The 25,418-nt window shown below is 35.6% G+C and overlaps 1 protein-coding gene across 6 annotated transcripts in view; it reads right to left on the bottom strand.

Moving 5' to 3' along the window:
* TRPC4 (transient receptor potential cation channel subfamily C member 4) overlaps window positions 1–2,468 on the bottom strand; it is a 140,706-nt gene extending 138,238 nt beyond the window's left edge. For all 6 annotated transcript variants that reach the window (XM_029938598.1, XM_029938597.1, XM_029938599.1 and 3 more), the window contains exon 1: window positions 2,091–2,468. In XM_029938598.1, the coding sequence (XP_029794458.1) occupies window positions 2,091–2,468 (378 nt within the window). The remainder of the gene's footprint in view (window positions 1–2,090) is intronic.
* Between the last annotated feature and the right edge of the window lie 22,950 nt (window positions 2,469–25,418).

Genomic DNA, 25,418 nt, shown 5'->3' with positions numbered 1-25,418 from the left:
ACCCAAGAGGAATTCTAGAATGTACAAATAGAAAAGGAAAATTCTTGGCCAGCAAATAGATACAAGAGAAATCTTCCAGAAGCACATGGCCTGGGATATTTCTGACTCCTGGCATACTCCAAACCTTTACTGCCTTTCGTTAATAATCAGGGTTCAGATCAAGTGCCTGGAAGGAGCCAGGGCCCACTTGTGAGACTAGTTTAGCTCAGAAGTTGAATACCTTCCAACAAACACTCTCATAATAGCAGATATCTTCTCCAGACACCAAATTACTCTGGCCAGCACAAATGTCATTTGCTAAAGAGACATTGAAATGTATGGCCTGGGTTCTCTAAAAAACAGAGTTAAGGTTATTTACTAATGAATGTAAAGAATACATTTAAGGCCAGTTTTGTTTAATAGATTTGTCGCAATCTAAACTGATCCAAAAAAAAGAAAGAAAAAGGAAAAGTTAAACCATTAACAAATTCCAGACCACTGTTAGGACACCTGTCTTATGGTGGCCTATATAAACGTAAACCAATACAATACAATACAATACAATACAATACAATACAAGGCCATTGTTATTAGAAACGGCAGGGCATGATTGAAGAAGGAATTTCAGAATCACAGGGTGACTGAAGCAGTAGCATCTGAACTTACACAGATGAAAACAGACTTCTACTCATTCCTATCTGTGTCCTGCACTCTCTTAGTGGTACAAACCTGGGATATAACATAAATCTTTAGATGTTACCCTTACTTGCCCACTCCTCTCCAGGTTTGTACAAGTTTGAAAGGATGGCCGGAACAATGAATTTTCTACCAGTAAAATGTTGGCAATGTGATGGGAGGGGAACACACAGACAGCTGGATATGAAACAGACAACAAAAAGCCGGTAATGAAACAAGCCGAGCGAGAAGCATTGTCCTTATGGAGTGTGGCTTTGTGGAAGCTTAGGTTCAGCCCAGGGGAAGTTGTGGGCATGCATAAAAATGGACCATAGGACACAGCGAGACCTTTTTTCAGAAGATGTCCAGCCATGAACTTGTTCTGCAAATAATGGTGAGCATCCTGATAAAAGTCCTCTAGGACAGCAGAGATAACAATAGCCACAGCAAAACTAGTTTTAAAAGGATGTAACATCTCCTAACAGTCTATCATTGGCAGAGCTTGTGCAGTATCCAAAACAGCAGAAATTGCTAGAGTGTAATAACACACATTTTAAGATTTTACTTTAAAAGACACATTTTGGGCCACGGCAGTTTGTGCAATGCCTTTGCAATTAGTCAATTAAACCTGATGCAGGGAAGTGAAGAGTTTAGTGTGAGAGGAAAAAGGCTCAAACAGATAATTCAGACACAGGGCAGTCACAAAGGGAAGAATCTAGACAGATAAAAGCAGTTTCCTTATTTGTTCTTGTCCATGATTTCTCCGCTTCCTTAGTGGCTAAAAAAAGAATCCCAAACAAGACAACAGCAAAATAGGAGGGAAAACCCACAAATTGTATGTAGAATTGTGTGCCTCTTTAGTTTATATTTTCTATCGGTAACACTAAATTACACGTACACTTTGGCATTTTAAATCTAAGACAGTTAAACCTATAGTCAGAGTTTAGTTATTTTCTAGTAATCTTTTTTTTAATTTGCCTCAATTTAAAAGAATCCACTGGAGTTTGCTAGTGAACAATATCAAAATTAGGTGATACAATTCACTTTTGCCGTGAGATGTGGGGTCCCAGAACAGGCAAACAGGAAAAGAGCAAAAACGAATTCAGCCTGTTGCTGTAGAGTGTTGAAAAATGAAAGAGGAGTGAGTCCCAAACAACATTCTGGGCTGAGCATTATTACATAAAAGTGTTTCCAATGTATGGGAAGCCAACATAGACCACGTAGTTTTGCTTTAGTTCTCACTCAAGATCTGATTTGCCAGGCAGGCGATGGCAGGTGCTGGTGATGGCTGGTGGGTAGTGAGTGTGTATCTACCAGTATCTTTCATAATAGTTCTGACTTCAGTGCATCTAATTCTTAAACTCTGGGGAGAACTTGAACATCCACAGAAACCTTCTACAAGTAAAATATATTAAGAATGGTGCATTTGCACGTACCTGTTTTTCTCCGCTGGGCTTTTTGTGATTCAGTAACAGCTCAACAGCTCCAACAACTTCTTTCCTAATAGCGTGTAATAGAGCGTCTCCGACATAGACATTAAAGCTTAAGAGCAGTTCGATGAGCTCCAAGTTCTCATTTTCAATTGCAATGAGGAGCGCAGTTCTTCCAAGAGGATCAATGCAATTAATATTGATTTTAAAATAAATTTCAGCTTCCTCCAGGGATTTCTTGACACTTGCATAATCTCCCTTTTCCACAGCATTTAAGTAGGCTTTTTCTGATGGCGAGAGCTCCGATTCCGCTCGGACTATCCTTAGAGGGATGCGATCTCTATAGGGAGCATTCACATTTCTTCTGTAATAGAACTGAGCCATGTTTCATGCCATGCTATTTCCTTGTCTCTGAAAGTGCAAACAGAATCCCAAAAAAACACAAACATTAGTGCTAACACCCTTTTTAATCATTATGTGTCACACTTAACAACTAGTATGCCACTAACAACGATACCATTATTATGTAATGAAATTTTTCTCCTTTAACAATGGAAATAGACCTAATAATTATTCAGTTATCTAGAAATGTGAGTTACAAAGTCCTAGTCTAAGGGGAATAAAAAATTGGAAGAGTTACTTTAAAAGTGGCATTTGTCAGAGGAGGTACCTGTAATTTTTGGAAATTACAGAACTTATCATAAATATATATAGTTTTCAACAGAGCACTCTGAAAACCAAAGGCTGTATCTTTGAGATCCTAAAATGGGACCAGGGATATTCATATGCATCATTCACTACCAATTTTGCTAAACAGATACATGCTATTGAAATTATGAAATATCACTATCTTAGTAAAATGCTTTTCATTTGTAATGCATCTATTCTTAATGTTATTAAGTACTGACATCAAAGTTCATGTGAATTAATGATATTCCTGTCAATGAAATATCATACTGAGCCTGATAAGTATAATTTTTTCCCCTTCATAAATGAATTCACTTGAAGGGGAAAGAATGTGTACTGATGAAATTAATGATCGAGGTGAGTCTAAGCAATTCAATTCCCAAATGAAGAATTTAGAAATGTTCATATAAGGTTTATTATGAACATGCTATTTTCTTAGTTCTATTATCTGGATATTATGAAAAAATAAACCACAAGATAGAAATATTTTCATTATATAATGTATTATTTGGAAGTTATAGTAAAGATACAGCTGAAGATGAGAGAATTATTTTAAATAAATAAAAGATCATTTTAAGATAGATTAATAAGAACAAAGTCACTAGCAACTATATTGATTTAGTAATATTCTACTGATATGAATTTATAGAAAAATCTATTAAGTTTTTAATATAATTTTTATTGCTATTAGTTCCTGATTTCATATTTATGATCTGAACTATTTTATTATTCTGTCATTTATATTCAACTTACATGTTTATTTATATACATTTACTATTAAATTAAAATTAATGGGGGATTCTAGGTACCTGAACATGCATATTCATCTTAATTGATCTTTTTAGACCTAATCATTTATAAGTAAATTAACCTGATTTGAATACTACCTTAAAGGTAGATTAAACATGCATTGAATGAACAAATGTGATTATATTTAATGAAATGTTTTCAATTTGGGAAATTATCCATCATTTGCATGTTACCTCAGTTTAATAGAAGTTTCAGTTATCTAGTAGTTAAGCTTCACTTTTTGATGTTCAGATTATTAATCACAATTTCTCAAATATTGAGGTTCAGCATATTCTATACAAAACTTCTATTTCCTAATTTGTTCCTTTCTAATGTGAGATTTAGTATTGTATTAAGGCCCCTTCATAGGCGAGGCAACTGTAGGAATCTCAAAAACTAGAATGTTGTCCTTAAATATTTCACATTGGGGCGCCTGGGTGGCTCAGTCAGTTCAGCCTCCGACTTCGGCTCAGGTCATGATCTCATGTTCGTGGGTTTGAGCTCCGCGTCGGGCTCTGTGCTAACTGCTCAGAGCCTGAAGTCTGCTTCCGATTCTGTGTCTCCCTCTCTCTCTGCCCCTCCCTGCTCATGCTCTGAATCTGTCTCAAAAATAAATAAAACATTAAAAAATTTAATATTTCACATTTTATTAGTCTTGGTGTTTTAAATGTATAATGACCAACTACACAGCATAATATACACTCATTTCTGCAATTGCAGACAGGGTGTGTTGTGAGTTCTTTAAATGTAAATGTTAAATTTTTAGTGGGAAATGAAGAGTAATACTGGATTCAACTCTATTAATTTTAGGTGTGCAAATTATAATCAATCTTGAAGCTTCTATTTGGAGATGTTTTTACTCACTAGAATCAAGGGATAGAATTTATAAATTTATATTATGAGATAACAAGGATGATTTAATATTCTAGTATAGAATTCTTTAACTTTTTTCACTGTTTTTACTTATTTTTGAGAGAGACGCAAGAATCTGAAGCAGGCTCCAGGCTCTGAGCTGTCAGCACAGAGCCCGAATCGGGACTCTTAACTCATGAACTGTGAGATCATGACCTGAACCAAAGTCGAATGCTTAAGTGACTTTGCCACCCAGGATCTTTAATATTCTAGTATAAATAAGCTACAATAAATCAAGATCATTATGATGCTACATATCTTATTCTAATTTTCTGAGCCAGAATGCCAGCACTTCCCTCCCAGACCATGTCAGCACTGGTAAGTGTGTGTGGAATCAATGTCAGTGGTTTTCACATTGTAATTTTACCAGAACTACAACATAACTGAGTCATGATAATAAGTGGCATTTATATTCTATTTCAACTGTATACACTCTTCTTTATTTGCTCACTTTGTCCTTACCCCAGACTCTTGGAAAATATATATAAATATTCCTTTCTAGAATGGAATTCAAGTTTTGCCGCCAATAATTGTTTTGCTTATGACAAATGTTTTAAAGCAGCTTACCAAAAGTATGTGTTAAAAGAAGGTATAAGCAGACACACACACACACACACACACACACACACACACAGCAGAACTTTATCTGAATTATCACTCAGTCAAGCTTAAAAATCAGTCTAGAGAATGGAAAATTTTTATTTTATTATATTTACTCTATTTCATGAGTGATGATATCAAATAAAGAATAAGATACTGGAGGTGCTTGGGCAGCTTAATAGCAACTGACTCTTGATTTGGGCTCAGGTCAATGATCCCAGGATCGAGTCCTGCATCGGGCTCCATGTGGACAGCAAAGAGTTTATTTGGGATTCTCTCTGCCTCCCTTTTTCTTTCTTTCAAAATAAATAAACATTGCAAAAATGAATTAGACAGTAAATAGCATTTGACTTCTTGCTTTTAAAGCACAGGATGGTGTGCGTTGGTGGTACAGTGGTGAGTGTAGCTACCTCCCAAAACTCAGGATTCAGAGACACTGAAGAGGTTGGTGAACAACAGAGAAGGTACTGGAGAAATTGGGAGAGAGGATAACATATAATGAGAAATAAGATTTATTAAATAAGATTTATTAAAATCTGCCTCATTTAATCCAGATAATTGCCATAAATGTAAAAACTCCCTAAGGATGGAATGCCCTGAAAGGAAGACATATTCTAGTCAACATTGTGTTTAAAATGTGAACTAGATATGAGGTATTATATTTGGACCCTCTTTCTCCATCCATAAAGTGAAGCAAACAACACTGTCAAAAGAATGAGTAAGAAGAATCAGCATTAGCACTGAAAAAGATCTGTTAACAACATTGTCCTCTTTCAGTTTCTCAGAAACAAATATAAAACATCACATTAGGAAGGATAGATAGAGTTAAAACATATTAAAATTTTAAATACATTAAATAAATAAAATTTGATTGTTTACAATGAATTGCAACACACAAAAAACAATTCTGGTTAAGACTTTAGAAAAGTGAGAAAGATTACATGATTTTTCAGTACATAGACTTTAAAGTCTTGGATTATTTGAGTTGCAGGGATACTAATAAAAGGACAAAAATCAAGTTAAACTTTTTGAAACCGTGATAGATGGATGTAGCCGTGAGTGCAAGGTGCTGATAAGGCTGATGGAGTTCCTGAACTGACACACTTATCAGCAAGTAGGGAATTGCTACTGGATAGAAAGTCTGTAGAAGAACAGAAGGCTCAGTACAGCAATGATCCTGACTTAAAGTGTGTGAATAAAAGCCTGTTCCTGGACTTGAACTTTCAGAATGAACTTTCTGGAAAGGAAAAGATGTTTTCCCCCCATGAAATCACAGAATTGAACAGTTCCTTTGATTTCAACATCCCCTTTAGAACACACAATCCATAAGTGAAATGACCGTTTCATCAAGTTATGTTTCAAAGACTCAGAAGAGAGTTGGGAAGTGATGAAGAAAAACCCTCAAATTCTGTGATGTGAATTTTTAATTAACTGAAATTTTATTTTCTGTAAATGTGTTGGGAATTAAAACAGTCAAAAAGATGGAGAGAGCTACACCGTGTCATCAATCCCAAGAGAAATTTAAAAATAAATTGTCACTAGATATGAAAATTATAATTACCTAAGCAACATAATGATATGCAGAAAAAGAAAAGTTCTACATATTTATATGGATCAGAGAGCATATTCCCTAGAGGGTAGACTTGGTTGTTCAGTGAAAAGAACAGTGAGCTTCCAAACAACACAAGGCAAAGAAAATATGCAGAAGACAGAAATCTCCACTCTTAAGTAGAAATCATTAAAGTTAAAAGTTCCATATGGAATATACATAAACTTTATTTTTAAATAATATACATATAATATATATGTAATATATATGTATATATGCGTGTATATGTATGTATGTGTGTGTGTGTGTGTGTGTGTATCTTTTTATTCCCTAGGTTACTGTCAAAGCATTCATGTTTAGAGGTGTGATTTCATGACCCAGTGAGAAATCTGACTTCCATTTTTTGTTAGGGTCCTACTACATGTCTTTAAGTTGCTTTTGTACTTTTTCTGGACTCTGGTATGAAATGATATTTTCTGAGATAATTTACTCACATTCAATCCGTTTTCTTTTTGGCTATTGGTATAGTACATTATCTCTGCAATTGTCAATATATTTCATACTCCACATCAACATCAAATGTTTTGATCTTTCCTACGATTTTGAAATCCAGTCCTGCTTCTACTTTCTTCAGGCAAGATACCACATGCACATTTCAGTAGCTGTAAATGTACCAAAAATGCCACATAATTCACTGAAATGTTTTTGTGACTTAGCCTGACTAAAACCCAACGAATTCTTGTCTTGGTATTGTAAAAGCACATGAACTATTAAATTCCTCTGAAAGGTTTTAAGGATATTTCTGTGAATTTCAAGAAGTTCATGCTATATTACTTTATGAAAGGAAAAACATTCTACTAACTAAATATTACAATATCCTAAGATTTAAAGGGAGGAAGTTGGGATTATGCTTATGTTTAAAATTTAAGAGCCTTATGATTTAACAAGTACCAAATGTAAAACTAAACCCTAAATATCCCTACTTAAAAACAAAACAAAACAAGACCTAGGAGAATGCATTGGTAGGGCAAAAAAACACTTATTTATCTTGATTTTTTTTTATCTCATGGGATTTAGAAAACATGTTTTAGAAAATATCAGCTGTCAGAGTTTGAATTTCCACCCTGAGAGTTAGAATGTGCATTGACCTATTTCTGTTTTTCCCTCCAATTTCAGAGGAAAGGATGCCTGCTCTCTCCTCACTCAGGCTGCTGATTTTGCTGCCTAAGGAGTTTTTGGCCATTGCCACTTCTCTAACACCTTATATCAGTCTTTTCCTTCTTTCAGACCTTAAACTTTCTCTGCATACTGAACTCTTCTCAAATTTACACACGTACGTAATTTGCACAGTTATTTTTTTAAAGTAGGTGTAAATGTTTTTTCTGTATTTATTTGTTAATATTTTTTCATTTTATTTATTTGAGAAAGAGAGAGAACACAGTGGGGGAGAGGGAGAGAGAAAAAGAGAGGGCATCCCAAACAGGCTCCACACTCAGCCTGGAGCCTAATGCAAGGCTCAATCTGACAACCCTGGAAGTATATGACCTGAGCCGAAATCAAGGAGGCTCGACTGACTGAGCCACTAGGCGCCCCTTTCACATAGTTATTTTAAAATTCTAATTATCTTTGGAAATTTTTTCTCTCTCATCTCTGATTTTCTTTATTTTATAAAGCTTAACCTTATCTCCCATTTACTTATTTACTTGCCCTAAGATAGTATTTGTCGCTATTATGTAATAAATATTTTCCTTAAAGTCAGTCATGTCCTCCTAGTTGCCAGATTTGTTTTGATACTTTTCAGGCCACATGATAGTTGGCTTTCCAGCAACCTTTCTAAATAAGACCTGCCTCCCTTTCAGTTCTCTGATGTTCTTCTCTAATGTTCCACCTTCTGCCGACACGTGGTCTCTCTCCCTAGTCCCCCAGCTTCTTTTCCCTCCATCTAAAGCCTGAATGTTGTTATTATCAGGGTTCTGTCCGTGGGTCTTTTCTCCATTTGTCACTCTCATTAGCAATTTTCATCTATTATTCTTTATTCAAAATGTTCCATAAAACCCATCTATGTTTTTAAAATATGCTATATGTTTTCAGTATATTCTAAAATCCATGCTCCCAGGCCATATCTCTCTAAAGTTCTGGAAGCGTGCTGTCTAATATGGTAGCCATGTGACTAAGTGTAAGTCAACTAACATTAAATCATATTAAGGATCATTTCTTAAATCTCACTGGCCACATTTTAGGTGCTCTATAGCGTTTCCCGTGTGGAATGCTGACTAACTTTAGCTCACCATTACTATCAGCTACACCAATATCCTTCCAAATCCTCTTACTGATAATATTCTTGCATCCTCACTATTTAGCCTCTACAATGTCAGGTACCTAATCATGCTAAAATGTAAATCTGATCATATCACTCTCTTACTTGTAATTCTTAAATGACTGATAATCAGTCACAGAAAAGGATACTAACTTATTACAGAATATTGGACTCTCACGACCTGATTTCCAAATGCCTTCTTGGATGTATTTCCCAACATTGCTCTTGGAAAACCATATTCACATTGACAAACTACTTGGCTACTACAGTTCTAGGCATTTTCTAATACTGTTCTTTACAGCAGGAATACTTTTCCTTCCCTTGAGCATCTGTGAACTCCTGCCAAGTTTTAAAACTTTCTGTGAAGTATGATAGCCTTGAGGGTTTTTCTTCCCTTCCTTCTAAAGAAAGGTTAGATGGCCATTTTATGGGTCTTCATAAACTCTGTGGACCTCTTAGATTTAGAACTTTTCTTATTTACTGTACAGAAGACATCCACATGTCAAATATTGGCAATACCATGGTGAATGAAAGCCAAAATCTTTGTACTCATGGAACTTGGGATCTATCGAGAAGGATCCACAATTTTTTTTTAAACAAAGCAAAAGTGCAAACTAAATAATTACAGTTTAGTTAAGGTTATAATGGACACAAATGGTGAGAGGCTATGGAGAAGCATGGCACAAGGGAAGAGATGGAAAGTTGCATGAGGTAGGGTGGTCAAGGGTGGCCTCTCTGTGACATGAGAGATGATAAAATGCTAGCTAGGTAAAATGTGAACAGTGCAAAGAAAAAGGATCTGAAGGTGAGAAGACAGTGAGGCAGGAGGAACATTCTACTGTGTGGAAGAGGCCAGCATGACCGGACTGTAGTGAGTGAGTGGAGTAAGGAGAGAGTGGAGGAGGTGACTCTGGAGCCCCGGAATGTGGGCTATGAATTTTGGAAAGCATTCTAAGCACAATAAGAAGTTACTGAAGGCTTTGAGCTGGGGAGTGACTTGATCCAATTTCTGTTTTTAAAGGTCACTTGGGCTGCTAATTGATTTGGTATCGTACAAGAGTAGAAACAAAATGATCATCTGCCAGTAGTAAACCAAGTGAGTACCATCAAAAGTCTCTATCAGGAAAGAGTAAGCATTAACCTCTATGACTAAGAATGCAAAGCCCTCAGACTCTGGTCATGGTATAATGCTGATGGGGATTTAAATGTCTGCTTATACTTTATTGAGTTTATTAATATTATATTATTGAATATATTTTGAGTAATGTTACTCTAACCATTTTTCCCATATCTCTATTTTTTCTCATAATTTTGTAGAATTTGAAGTTTTTCAGAAATACACAGGCCATTTTGTAACAGAGTTGGGTATACACATATTGCTGTTATTATATCAGAAGTATTTGTACTTCTTTCATTGTGTCAAAGATGTTGATACTTATTGACAATGAAAGTGTCACATGGTAAAAAAAAGAAACATTAAGAAGAAATGTAGGGAGCATGTTGCAAATACATAGCTTACAAATTTAAACAAAGAAAGACAAACTAACCTAGTTTCAAAAATGACTTATTCAACAGCAAAATGTATTCAAAGTATCCCACCACATGCAGATCCTGTAATCCATAGCTGACCTTTAGTTTCTGAAATTGTGTGTGTACGTGTGTGTGTGCGTGTGTGTGTCTATGTACCGTCAGAGTGGTAATTTTTAAGTCTTTAGCCCAAGACAAAAAGAAATATATCTTTTAGTGAGAACAAAAATAATACAAATATGCTTAAATGCGGATGTATATATAGAATTTTTGATAAATATATGACCCCTTTATTTTAAAAAATACCACTAAGATTACTACAAGAGGTAAGAAATGATACTGTGCGGCATAGGAATTAATGCAGGTGGTGGCTGTGGTGGTAGTGGTGGTGGAATGCGTGTGTGTGTGTGTGTGTGTGTGTGTGTGTATGAGCAAGATAGACAGAGACAGAGAGACAGAAAAGTAATTGAACTTGCATTGCAAGTTATTGTTGTAGTAATATATCAACAGGAAAGTATGACAAATTAGCACAGGGAATAAAAAAATAATAAATAATGCTGACACAGCTAGTTAGAAGTTTTGGAAATAATTATCCTGGAACACCATGAACATGGATTCTAAATAAATTTAAAAGTGAAATATTGAAACAAATGAAGTTTCAATGTGGAAGAAATTTCTAAGCAAAAAACCTTCGAAAAATGACTATGAGAAAGACTTACGCATACATAGAATTTTAAAAAATCTTAGTATTCAAACAATACAAAATTAAAAGGAAAAACAAGGGAACTCATTCAAAATAAATCTGACTGACAAGAGCTTATTAAATAGAAAAAACCCACTAAGATTCCAAGAGTAAAAAGACCAGCCTCCTCACAGAAAAAGGAATATAAGTGGAAAATATAATTTGAAAATGCATTCTATTTTTCTGACCTCTAAAATAAAAAAGTTTACCAGCATGATAAAAGATATTGTCTGCCAAATGTGATCAGATTAAATACAAACGAATACCAGAAAGTATTCAATGAAAATACTTATCTTGTAAATTGCTGGTGATAGTTTAAACTAAAAAAACAAAAAGGAAATATGTGCGTCCATTTTTGGAAGGGTTCAAGCCCTTCACCCTAGGAATATCTCTCCTAGGAATCCACCCTGGAGTTATATTTTACAAGGCAGGCATAAGTAAGTATTTTTACTTATGCTCAAAAAAGAAAAATACCTGTTGTCTATTGTAGTAAGATTTGTTCAAATATTGAATGTTTACATTAGGGGCTCATGCACTCCCTGTTGCTGATAGTAGTCAAACACCAAAGAGACAACAAAACGGAATGTTGCAGAGAAGATTCAAGAACTAAATGGATGGATTCAAGAACTAAATTGGATAATCTTTAATTACTACAATGGCTAGACTCTGATTCTCTTAGTCCCTGCTTTTTTCATTGTCTCTGCCAATAAACCATGTGACCTTAAACACATTATTAACTCTGTCACTCTTTTTACTCTTTCATTAAACTTACACTAAACGATCTTTATGGTGCCATGAAGCTCTATAATTTTTTACTTAATTCTTCTAAATACTAGATGTTTGCATTCTGCTTTGATACATGATTTTCCTGCTTACAGTCATAGATTGGGTGTCTCTTTACATACCACTGAGGTTACCAAGGAAACTATTTCCAAAATATATTACTTGTTCGGATAAACACAACTACAAGAAACAGTTTCGAATGTTGTTTATTTTATGGTAACGTCAAAGAGAAATTAGATTTTTGAAAATCATACAGCTTTTTAGAATTTTCCATTGTCATCCTAACTCTATATATTTATTATATTATGAAGCCAACATAATTATTTTTATTTCTAAAAAGTACTATGTTTTAAGCTAAAAGGTATATTTTTGTTTGGATAACAAAAATACATAGGTTTATGCTAGAATTAAAAATTTCCTATTAGGGATGCAATTTTAAAAATCCACATATGCATCTTTGTTATACTTGTAAAGAAGACAGTCTATATTAGTTTTCTCCCCCTAAATGGGGTGGTTATTATATGACATTCATTTCTCATATAATCTTTATTTGAGGCATTTGGAGGGAACACAGAAGCAGAATCCAGTGTTCCTATTTATTGGTTTTATAATATGCCAGAGCATATTGCTTTAACATTACCCCGACAGCTCTTAGCATTTTGGGGGATAAATAGATACATGTAATTTTTGTGTGTTTAGATGCTGAATCCATGAATGTTTCCAAATCCATTGTTCTCTCTATTCCTAAAACAACCTGTCCTTTCCCTGTAAAAGGAAAAGATAGGCTGTTTCCCCCCCCATTTCCAGTTACTGAGGATAACATGGTGAAGTTACTGTCAAGGTTCCAAGCTGTAAATCCTGAAGCTAATTTATTTTTATTAGTCCGCTGTAGTTTCGGGCAAGCGATCACCTTCAGGGAAGCAGTGTCCTCTCCTCTCTCTGACCGCACTGTCTTTAAAGGAAAATACATGAAGTGGGAGGGAGTGACAGAGGACAATCTGATCAAATGTCTCAATTCTAAAGACAAATTAGTTCACGAGGGTGTTCAGTGTCACATCTGCTTGTTGATGGCTGGAATCTCGGCTCCTTCGTGTGTTGGCTCAAGTACTCAAAGGATTACTACGGCTTCTTCTGTATCAGATCAAGACTATTTTGCAGGCTGAGGATATAAGGTGAAATAAAACAGTGAATTTTTTGTGATATGTAAATTATGTCTCAATAGAGCATTTATAACCACAGCAAGGAATCCCAGACCTCAGAGAGAATGCTGTTAAGTGGAGAAGGAGCACTGTCCACAACCGATAGCAAATATCATGTAGTAATCCATACATTACAGATTTATATACTGTTTCCTTGGGATTCAGAAGAGAAAGCCATTCGTTGTAGGAGTGCCATGAAGAGTAAAAAAAATGATTGCTAGAGGAGACGGACTTTTACCTAAGTATCTGAGTAGTCATTTCTCTAGTGACTATGTAGAAGCAAAGAATTCTAGGAAGAGGAAGCAAAGTTTTGAAAGGAATGGAGATGAGAAAAAGCCCCTCATTCTGTGCTAGTGTCCACTCCCAGAATAAGTGGTCATACTCTCACACAATGGCTTTCCCATTATGTCTTTTAGAATTTCTGTTATCCCAATTTTGTTCTAAATCACTTAGTGAACCTTATTATTTCCTACCTAACACTGTTCTTTTTAGTGATTGTATAAATTTGGGCATGTGAAAGAACTACACAAAGTCACAGAAAAAAATAATTAAGTTTCTGTCACTCAGAAAAGCTTAAAAATTTCTACCAGTTCACACAGCCACTAAGTATCGCATCCAGAAGATGCAGCAAACGGATGAGCAATGAAAATACTAATGGTTATAGTGGGAAATGGGGACCAGACATGGTAAGCACCCTCATTCTTTTATCCCACATTCCCAACCAGTTTTTGGTCTAGGCATGTAGGAACCAGAGTTCTCTTAGGGCTGCTTCTGAGTGAAGCTGGTCCCTTCATGTCCCTAGGGATTTTATTCTTGCTTTATTGTTTAGATCTCCACAGATTAAGATTTTCCTGGAAACTCCCATCCCTTGAAACCACAAAACAAAAAAGCCACAAGAACAACAGCACTTACTCAATATGTACCAAGCACTGTCCTAAGTTTTACATGTATGAACTCAATTAATCCTTAAGAGAACACCTTGGAGTCAACATTATTATCAGGGCCCCTTGCGATTGATATTGAGATCAAGTAACTTGATAAAATCACAAGGGCTTGATACATGTGTTCTTGATCCTATACTCATTTTTCCTTATCCTGTATTACACATTTTGCCTTTATCAAATACTGAATGGCCATTCAGTTTCTCAGCACCTGGGTTTTTATCATGCTCCTCAATTCTCTAGTGATTGCATTACCTGTGTAGTAAGTGGATCTCGTAATTCTGAACCTCAGTTTGTTCATAACTATTACTGTCAGAGAGTTCTTTTGTGTTCCTACAGACACTGCTGGATCTTCCTTAAATGTTAGCCAGTCTCTTAGGTCTTAGGCTTCTTTACAATTTGAGTCTTGGGTATGGTCTTGACCTATACTCAAGGTTATGAAATCCTATTTTTCACACCTCCATTGGCTCTTCACCTGCTAAGGAATATTTTCAGGTACACAGATGCCCATTTGGTTGTATCTAAAAAAAGAAAGAAAGAAGGAAGGAAGGAAGGAAGGAGGAAAGAAAGAAAGAAAGAAAGAAAGAAAGAAAGAAAGAAAGACAGACCAATGGCAAGTTCTAGACACCTGATCTCTTCCTTCTCACTTTCTAGTCTCAGTCTCTCAGTTAAGCTGGTTCATTTACCTGTGGATGCAACCACGTAAAGGGAGCATTATTTAGAAAGTGGAGGAGGGTCAATAATGTATCCTCCATACTGAGAAGGCACTTTAATACAGAAAATCAAAGCAAACCACCATACCGTTTACACAGAGTTTTATTCAGGATAACTTACTGACAGGGATAGTAGGTGAGGGGAAGATCCAGGGCTCTATCTATGCAGGTATTCTCTGCCTCTATTCTTCCCCAAGTCCAGATCTGAATCCCCAGTTTTTATAGACTGGGGGCATGATGGTGAGGTCACAAGGTTGTTATCTAAAGTGGGGCCCTTTGTGCCCCAGTGTGGAGAACAAGATGGAGGGCCAAAGATGCAATCAGTGTTGATAGCACTCCTACACTCATGTAAGATGTAGCAATGGTAAATAACTGACGGTTTCGCTCTCAATGTTAAATTGAGCCCAGAAGGTTAAAGCTTGGTAGGACTGTGCGGCATGCTGACTCTTACTTCCTTCACTATTTCTGGATAGTAATTCAGATTGAGTATTTAACATTCTAAAAGTACTCTACAGTTAACAGAAAAGTAGAAGATATAAATATTGAAACATGCAATCTCTTCCCTTTGTCTTGAACTTTTAAATCTTTTACTCAATCTTTACATGTCCTTAGAATTAACCAAGTTTATTTCTACACTGAACTCAAACATCAGTTATGCAAATCAAAGGCAAATTAGGTTTTTTTTAAACTAGAATGCTTAGAATACTCTTCATAAAGGTTCATTATGCACAAGGAATTTAGCATCTCCTAAATACCTCCAACAAGTATAGTAATTACCATAGCAACTTAAAAGATTATATTTATTTGGCAAAGCAGTTTTTCCAGGTTTATTTGGTTATTGTACAAATTTGTGATAGATTTCCTGTCCAGAGAATTTTTGTTATTCTGTGCAGTTATTAGCCCTATGACATTATGATCATTTTAATGATATAAAGCCATATTATGATTTTTAAAGACTCACCCTACAAGTTTATTTCTTTAATATACTGGAATACCTAAGATCACACTTAAAATTGCTTTTTTTTTTCATGTTTATTTATTTTGGCAGGGAAGGGGCACAGAGAGAGAAAGAGAGAGATTCCCAAGCAGGCTCTGTGCTGTCAGCGCAGAGCCTGACACAGGGCTTGATCCCATGAACTATGAAATCATGACCTGACCTGCTTAACCTATTGAGGCACCCAGACACCCCTTAAACATGCTTTTGTTTGCAGCACATTAACAATTTCTTTTAAATTCAGTTAGCTCTATGCTTTGGATGTTTAACAGATATGATAGGATTATTTACATAAATGGCACACAGCTTATTTCCATTAAGTCTTCATTTAAGCTTTAATTAAATAAAACAAAGCAAGTTTTCTTTAAGTCAGTTCTCCTGTTATTCCAAAGGTTGGCATAAGCTAACTGAAAGTATTGATTTAAAAAATGAGAACGCGCTATTGACTATTTCATGAAATCTCCCATTCCGCTCTGGCTCTATTACAAACAGCTCTTGGGGGCTCCTGGGTAGCTCAGTCTGTTAGCATTTGACTTCAGCTCAGGTCATAATGTCATAGTTCTTGAGTTCAAGCCCTGCATCAGGCTCTGTGCTGACAGCTAGCTCAGAGCCTGGAGCCTGCTTCCAATTCTGTCTCCTTCTCTCTCTGCCCCTCCCCCACTCACACTCTGTCTCTCTCTCTCAAAAATAGAGCATTAAAAAAACAAAACAAAACAAACAAACAAACAAAAACCCCAAATAGCTCTTAGATTTTTCTTGATTCTTGGGGACCCAGTTGCATTAAGGAAAATTGAAGATTTAAACTACCAAGATCTACTCTGATTCTAATAGATATGATCCCACACCCCTTCAGAAAACTTTTGTAAGCAGTTGCTGATTTATTAAACATCATGAAAGTGAAGCTGGGGGTGGACATTTTAGTTGTGATTTTTCCATTTTTCATTCCAAATTAGAATTGAAAAGTGCCATGATATTAAAAACTTTGTAGGCTCTCTATATGCACTGATGGAACATTTAGATGAAAAGTGAAAAAATATTTCCATCAATCAAATAGTTTTGCCTACATAGTATCAGAAATTGGAATATCTATAAATATTTGCTTTTCTTACTTTGAGCCAGATGTTTGACACATTATAATTACAGCTCTTGCCACTGAAATGGTCTCAATCTCAGATTAGCCACTTCCCCTCTCAGAGACTTGGTCTCTTGAACAGAGAATGATGCTCACATGCAGTGTTATTTGCATACAACCTAGTACCATGTACAAAAGTGTCTGATGCACTGCTATTCATTTGATGATGATTATATTTAGTTTCACTGAGTTTTTACCTGGAAAATTGCTAGATGTAAACTCATGAAAAAAAATGTCATTTATTTTTGTTTAAAATAGCTTCAATTTTCTTAAATTAAGACAAAGGCAACTAGCACATTTATTCTGTGATATACATAATAGAAATGTAATGATCTGTATTGAGTCCTATGTTTTAATGCAAGAACTATTTATTAATTTTATGAAATTAGTTCTCAGACTATTAGAGAGATATTGATTAGCTAGGTTCAGAGTTTATGAGAGAACCAATTTCTAATAATCTACCGTCACCCTATGCATTTAATACTTATCTGTCAGCTTCAGTTTTATGATTGGGAAAGAATAACTGTGTCTCATAAAACTAATTGGGATATGAATGAATTGCTTTATTTGAGGTGTTCTCCAAGATGCAACATATTTAGATAGGTAGACAGGTTTAAGAGATATTAAGATAAAATACATACATCGGTAAAGAGATGCATTTTACCAATTACTTAATTTTTAATAAAAACAGAACTAGAAGGACACCAAATAAGAATAATTTTCATAATATGAACCAGTTTAAATGATAAAATTATGATAAAACATTTGATAATCTAGATTTTGTGACATAAATTAATATGAATTTCATAAATCTATTTCAAATGGATTCCCACAAGAAGAGTATTTCTTCTTTATGTAGTGGCTTGATTTTTAAGCTAAAACTAGTCAAATCTTTTAAAGAAAACAAATTTTCAATATGTCAAATTTATGAAGAGTAATCAACACTAATAAATCATATGTACAATAGTAAGCAATTGATTTCATACATTGCAACTGATCAAGCATTTCACCATCTTTCTTTTGACAGGAAATATTTGGAAGAACATTCGTCTAAGCTTAAAGTCATTCGCTTAGCTAATGACAAATAGCTAAATCTTATTTGTGCCCTAAGGAGGGAATATGCTCTAAATGTTAATGCATTTATTGTTACTGTGGAATATAAAAAAAGGTTTTCTAAATTATTTTTCCTAGATAGGGATGATCCCTCCATAATGGCAAATATTTTAACAATTGGGTGTTTCTCTCCTTAGCCGAAGATCTATGTAAGCTACCCTGAAAGATAGTATAAAATTTCTCACAAAATAACCAGAATGAATGAGAAGATCGTAGTAGGTGGATGTTCTACTACGTCGTCCGTCACTCCGCCCTAGTAGAACGGCAGCTGGGAACCATAGTTGTGTGGCACTTACATTCACTTAAACTTATAAAATTAAAGGATGGCTTAATTACAGGTTCTGGTAAGTTAAGAAAAAAAAGACATGAATCTTTTATTCCAATATCCCATTATTGAATAGCATAATGGAGTCAGAAACTTAGAACAATGAGTTATTTATTCTCTCATTTACTCATCCATGGAAACTTTATGAACCTCTACTATGTTTGGGCACTAAACTGAGAATTAAAAAACATAAAGAAATGACTGAATGGGAGAAGATATTTGCAACTGACATATCTGATAAGAAGGTAGTGTCCAAAATATATAAGGAACTTATTCAACTCAACACCAAAAGACCCACAAATAATCCAATTAAAAATGGGCAGAAGGGGCTCCTGGGTGGCTCAGTCAGTTAAGCATCTGATTTGGCTCAGGTTATGATTTCGTACTCTGTGAGTTTGAGCCCCGCGTTAAGGTCTGTGCTGACAGCTCAGAGCCTGGATCCTGCTTCAGATTCTGTCTCTCTCTCTCCCCTAAATAAATATTAAAAAAATTTTTAAACAGGCAGAAGACATGAACAGATATGTTTCCAAAGAAGAAACCCATATGGCCAACAGACATGAAAAATGCTCAACATCACTGATCATCAGGTAAATGCAAATAACCACAGTGAGATATCACCTCACACCTGGCAGAATGGCCAAAATCAAAATCACAAGAAACCAGTGTTGGCAAGGAATGCTTGTGCACTGTTGGTGGGAATGCAAAGTGGTGTAGTCACTGTTAAAAACAGTATGGAGGTCCCTAATTAAACATAGAATTACCATATGATCCAATAATTCCACTACTCAGTATTTACCCAAAGAGTATGAAAACACTAATTCAAAATGACATATGCATCCCTGTATTTATTGCAGCATTATTTACAAGAGCCAGATTATCAAAGCAACCCAAGTGTCTTTTGATAGACAAATGGATATAGAATAGGTAATAAACACACAGACACACAGACACACACAGACACACACAGACACACAGACACACAGACACACACACACACACACACACACACACTGGAATATTATTCATAGTACTCAGCCACACAAGAATGTAATCTTGGCATTTGCAACCATATTGATGGAGCTAGAGAGTATAATGCTAAGTAAAATAAGCCAGCCAGGGAAAGACAAATACCATATGATTTCACTCATGTGGAACTTAAGAAGCAAAACAAATGAACAAAGATAAAGAGCAAGAAATCAAAAAACAGATACTTAACTATACAGAACAAACCAATGGTTACCAGAGGAGGTAAGTGGGGTGATGGATGAAATAGACGAAGAGAATTAAGAGTGCACTTGCCATGATGAACACTGAGTAATGTATGGAATTATCCAATCACTATTTTGTACACGTGAAATTAATATAATGCTGTGTGGTCACTAAACAAAAATTAAAATGAAAAAATACATATGTACATCTGAAAATATGGTTCTTATTTTTAGGAAGCTCATATTTTTAGATGACGAGAAAACTACATAAAGTATCAGGTATATATGATGAGTGCAAAAATAAATTTAGAAAGACAGACACTTGGAAAGTATCACAGAAAGGCAATATTTGTGTATCTTTTTAAGTTTATTTATATATTTTGAGACAGAGAGAAAAAGAGAGAGAGAGAGAGCAGGGGAGGGGCAGAAAGAGGAGAAAGACAGAATCCTAAGCAGGCTTTGTGTTGTCAGTGTGGAACCTGACACAGAGCTGGAACCCAGGGACTGTGAAATAATGACCAGAGGCGATTTCAAGAGATGGACGTCTAACTCACTGAGCCAATCAGGCACCACAGAAAGGTAATATTTAGACTACATTTTGAAGGATAAAAAATGTATCAGGAAGGGGAAAAAAAGTTCATTTTTGGAAGATGGAAACAGTGAAAGGATGGGATCATAAAACCCCATGTATACTTAGAGAATGTAATTTGGCTAGATGGAGTTCTGGGATATAAATCAAAAAGGATAATTCTATGGCAACGTATTTTTTTATTAATAAGTATATTAATTAATTCATTTAAGAAGCTATTGAACTGGATTTAAAACACTCCCACTATTTTCTTTAACTTTTAATTTTGAAATAATTTTAGATTTACAGGAATTGCAAAGACTGTACAGTGAGTTCCTCCGATGTTAATATCTTATATGAGCATGATATTTTACCAAAAGTAAGAAATTGAGGTTAAGAAGATACTATTAACTTGTTGACAGACTTGATTATAATTTCACCTTTGTTTCCTTCGCATATCTTTACTTTCTTCCAGGATCCATCAGTGCTACCACACTGCACGTCTCCTTAATCCAATCTGTGTCAGTTTCCCCATTTTTCCTGTCTTTCATGACCTTGACATTTTTGAAGATTGCTGGTCAGGTGCTTTGTAGAATGTCCCTCAACTTGGGTTTGTCTGGTTTTCCTCACAATTAAACAGATATTACAGAAGATGGGGAGAGAATGCCATAGAAGCAATGTGGCCATTTCATGGTGTCACTGCACAATATGAACAAAACTTATTACTGACGTTAACCTTGATCATTCCATTAGGCCTGGCTGCCAACTTTCTCCACTCTTCCATTTGATAGAAAAAAATCAATAAGTCCGACTCATGTTCAATGTGAGGGGAATTAAGCTTCACCTGCTGGGAGGATTATTAAAGAGTTTTTGCACATATGTTAAAACCACTATGACAATAATGTCTTGGGAGATACTTTGAGAAATGCAAATATCCCCCCCCAGTAGTTTTGCCACTAATTTATTTCAGCATCCACCTGCAGACTCTGCCTGTGGTAATTATGAGTATGGCTCTCTAAAGGTGTCTTCCTATTTTGCTCATTCCTTCTAGACTTACTACGTGGAATTCTATCTAAAAGAAAGCTTGTCCTTTCTACCCCTATTTACTCATTCATTCAATTACTTATTTATATTGTCATGGATCTGCAGATACTTATTTTTGAGTTGTAATACTATTGCTATTTCTCACATTGCTCAAACTGTTTTAGCTTTGGCCATAGGAAGCTCTCTCAGGTTGGCACCTGTGTCCTCTCGACATGCCTTTCCTCTTTTAACTTACTGATCTGTTGAACACATCCTTACTTTCTGACACCATATACACAATGCTGCAGGCCCATTTGTATTTTTCCTGTCCCAATCCTGGATATACCATTTTTCAAAAGTGCCCCAGCTCCTTTTACTGAAGCATGGTATTTAAACATTAGTATCTGGGTGCTAGGTGTGCATGTTGTTACTGGGAGTATCAATGATGTTCAATCTAGTATTTCTCTTTACTTATTTTAAGTTATTTTTCTGACAGTAAGAAACCTGGCTCTCGGGGCACCTGGGTGACTCAGTCTGTTCACCGTCACAATTGGCTCAAGTCATGATCTCGCGGTTCAGGAGATGGAACCCCGTAAAAAGGTTCTGTGCTGTCAGCATGGGGCCTGCTTGGGATCTTTCTCCCCCCTCCCGCTCCCCCTCCCAATGTCATGATCTCACATGTGCTCTCTCTCAAAATAAACAATAAGTATTTAAAAAAAGAAACCTGGCTCAATTTTTCTACCACATATTAACCTATTCGTTGAACCTTAGTGCACACATAAAATAGCTTCAGTATTACTAGACCATACCCCTGTGAGAAAAATATTTACCACCCAGAGCACAGAGTTTTTGCATGGTTCTTTGTGTCTCAGCCTTGCAATAGCTAGACAATGTTATTTAGGTGATCTCCATCCTTTCCCATCACTCTTATTTTTTTTTTTTAATTTCCACAGTTCAAAAGAGATTGAGCATTAACAAATTATTCTGTGGGACAAAAGGCATAAAGCTCACGCTAGATTCCTTAAGGCAAAGTGAAGAGCCTTTGTTTGTGTTAATAATGCTGAAGAAACATCCCCTAACTCAAATCATAACATGTCAAAATTGCTGAGTACCCTGGTGTATGAACCCAATTAATATTTGTCATCAACTAAAAATCACTAAATGGACATTGGTAAAATAAAATATTTATTCATTCAAAGAGTATTATTGAGACTGTAATATATATTTGATAATGCACTGGTAAAGTTTAATATGGATAAGATATACTCCTTTCTTAAACACATATCCGCATGAGTCAGTGCTGTTCTAAGGACATAGATCAAAGAAGTGGCTGTCAGGAGCCACGCGGTAGTAGTGGAGAACTTAATAAATGTGTAAACTCTAACAGCCTAGAGACCTTTAAGGGCATAACATAGAAAGAAGCAGTGTCAACAATTTTCACATTTTGGGGTTCTGTTTTCAGGGTGGATTCTTTGGAAATTGTTCTTATTCTGCCAAAGATCAAAAGCCACTAAAATCTTCTCAACAAATGTCAGAGGAAAAGAATGGTGACAATACTCACACATCAAACAGATAAAGTAAAGAGACCAAAGATCTAGGAAAAATAGAAGTTCAGCCACTTGTAGAAAATGTACCAGGACTTCAAACTATGCACCTCTGTTCAATGACAATGGCTCTAGGAATACAATCACTCAACTTGGTTTTCACCGCCTCAACTTAATCAACCTGGTTTTAACTACCTGAATTCCAAGCATCCTCTACTCTTGAAAGAGTTGTGACCCTCCTTACTCCCAGTAATGACAGGTTCAGGAAGATTCTTCATTTCCATTCCCTGCTGCTAGACTCTCATACCTCTCTGAGCAAATAGACTCTCTGGAGTGAGAAACACAGATCAAGGGAGACTACTGAACACTGAAAACGAACCATGGACTGAAGGGGGAGGGGGAGGGAAGGGGGGTGATGGTCATGGTGGGGGGCACTTGTGGGGAGAAGCACTGGGTGTTATATGGAAACCAATTTGACAATAAGCTATTATAAAAAAATAAAAATATAAATTCCATTGTATTCATCGACTTTCTTTTTCTCCCAACAAACCTTAATATAGTTTCCTTAACAGCAGGGATTGCTTTGCTGATCCCTTTATTCCCACTACCTATCCTAACAATCTGCTTTGTTTCATCAAGCAAGTGAATGAATACTGTGCACTTGAGCTATATCCAAGAGCAGATGGAGATGGAAAATTCTTACAATTTGTGTTAAAAAATCTCTAGACAAAGAAGATTATTCTAAAGCAGAATTCTGTGAAACACTAAAGTGGATGAACAAATAATGATAAATAAATTGTCTAAAGCAAATCTAAACATCACCAGAAATATTCAATTTGTTACATGTATTAAAGACTTCCCCAATTTTTTTGGTAAAAGGAAATAAGTGTTAGAAAAAATACATATTTTATATTTTATAGTTTTAAATATATAGATATGCTTATTATGTATATAATTAGCTCATGCAATTTTTTTCCAAAATATGACCACAGTGATTCTATATTCATTGTTTAAAAAAACCCAAACAAAAGAATCTCCTTCTTGCTGTATGAGGTGGACCCTCTCAGAAAATTATCTTCAATTTGTAGAGCCCAACGTGGGCCAAACATGTAAGTAGTCTCTCTTTATAAAGTCAAATCTGACAAAGACCTTTGTATCTGAAGGAGTTGTATATTATAGGAGCACAGAGGAGGGAGAGATTAATATTTTTCCTGTGAGGCTTAAAAGAGCTTCACAGAAAAGAGCTAAGTGTGATTTTGACAAATAGAGAAACGTGGGAAAGATATACTGTACACAAAAAAGTACTCTGCAATTTTATTGGCAATTCATTTTTTTTTTCATTCAGTACATATGTGCTCTATAGTTAGCAGGTGAGACTATATACAATGCTGGGAACACTGGGGCAAGTCAGTTGGAACTTGTGTCTCAGGATGGGGAGATAGCACCGAGTTAACAAGACAACCATGATGCTCATCAGAAAGTGCAGACAAAACTGGTGACATGATACTTAGCCCATGTGTGACTACTTCAGTCCCATGACTGTGCTGGGGAAAATTTACTGGGCTCGGAATGACATGAGGAGTGTGCCTTGGACAGATCAAAAGGAAAGGCAGCAGCTGTAGATGGAGGAAGTAAATAAAGCCCTTGCTCCAAACTTGAAGGAGTTTGGCTTGTTCTTTCTGGGTTCAGAATGAAGGTCACTATTTCTGGAGCACTGGGAGAAAGATCTGAAATGTGTGTAGGAAGGCATTAAAAAGGCCACCAAGATATATATCTTGTTAAATTTGGACTTTGGGCTTCAAGATCTTCTAGCTAATTGAGAACTGTGATCTAGAACCACAGAATCAAAGCAGATACAAAATTGTCTGTAAGGTAAAATCCAGAATGTAAAATTCTTGATGGTCTGGATGTTTAAGAAACCCTTATGTTCTAAAAAGTAAGGAGTATACCAGAGCAGAGAACTGATTAGAAACTTCCAGAAAAGAACCACAGTAAAAACAAACAAACAAACAAACAAGCAAACAAACAAAAAAACCCTGACATTCATTGGACACTTGGTATGTCCCAGCCATCTGCCATGTGATTAATACCCACTGTGCCATTTAATTCTCACAACACCTCCAAGAGCAAGAAACATTACTATCGTACCTTACAGAAGCACAGAGAGATTAAGATAGTAATCTTATATGACCCTCATGTCGTATAACTAGTAAGTGGTAGACCAGGGTATGAACTAGGTAGTGTGGCTCAAGACCCCACACACTTTACTCCTGCACTGTTTAGCTTTCAATACAAATTGAAAAGAACTGTGAAAAATGTATATGTGTGTGTATGTGTGTGTGTAAGTATGTATATATGCATACACATATATGTTTATTATTGATTTCTAAGATCACCTTTATTAAGAAATATTTTTAACCAAAATAGGTTTATGTCATACTTGTAAGTTACAACTCATTTTTAGATTTCTTCAAATTTCACTTTGTGCATCTATAACAATGAAATGCCTGAGTACTTATAAAGCACGGGACATACTATTTGGTGACTTGAAAAGAACTGTAATAGGCAAAGTGAATAACAAATGTAAGCATAATTCTAATATATAAATAATGTTTTGTTCTTTCAAAATGCTTTCACATATATGAATTCTCCTAACAATCCCAAGAGA

Source organism: Suricata suricatta, chromosome 4, assembly GCF_006229205.1.
Source record: "Suricata suricatta isolate VVHF042 chromosome 4, meerkat_22Aug2017_6uvM2_HiC, whole genome shotgun sequence".
Taxonomy (NCBI): Eukaryota; Metazoa; Chordata; class Mammalia; order Carnivora; family Herpestidae; genus Suricata; species Suricata suricatta.
The sequence above is the reverse complement of the archived record's forward strand: the minus strand, read 5'-3'. Positions and strand labels throughout refer to the sequence as shown.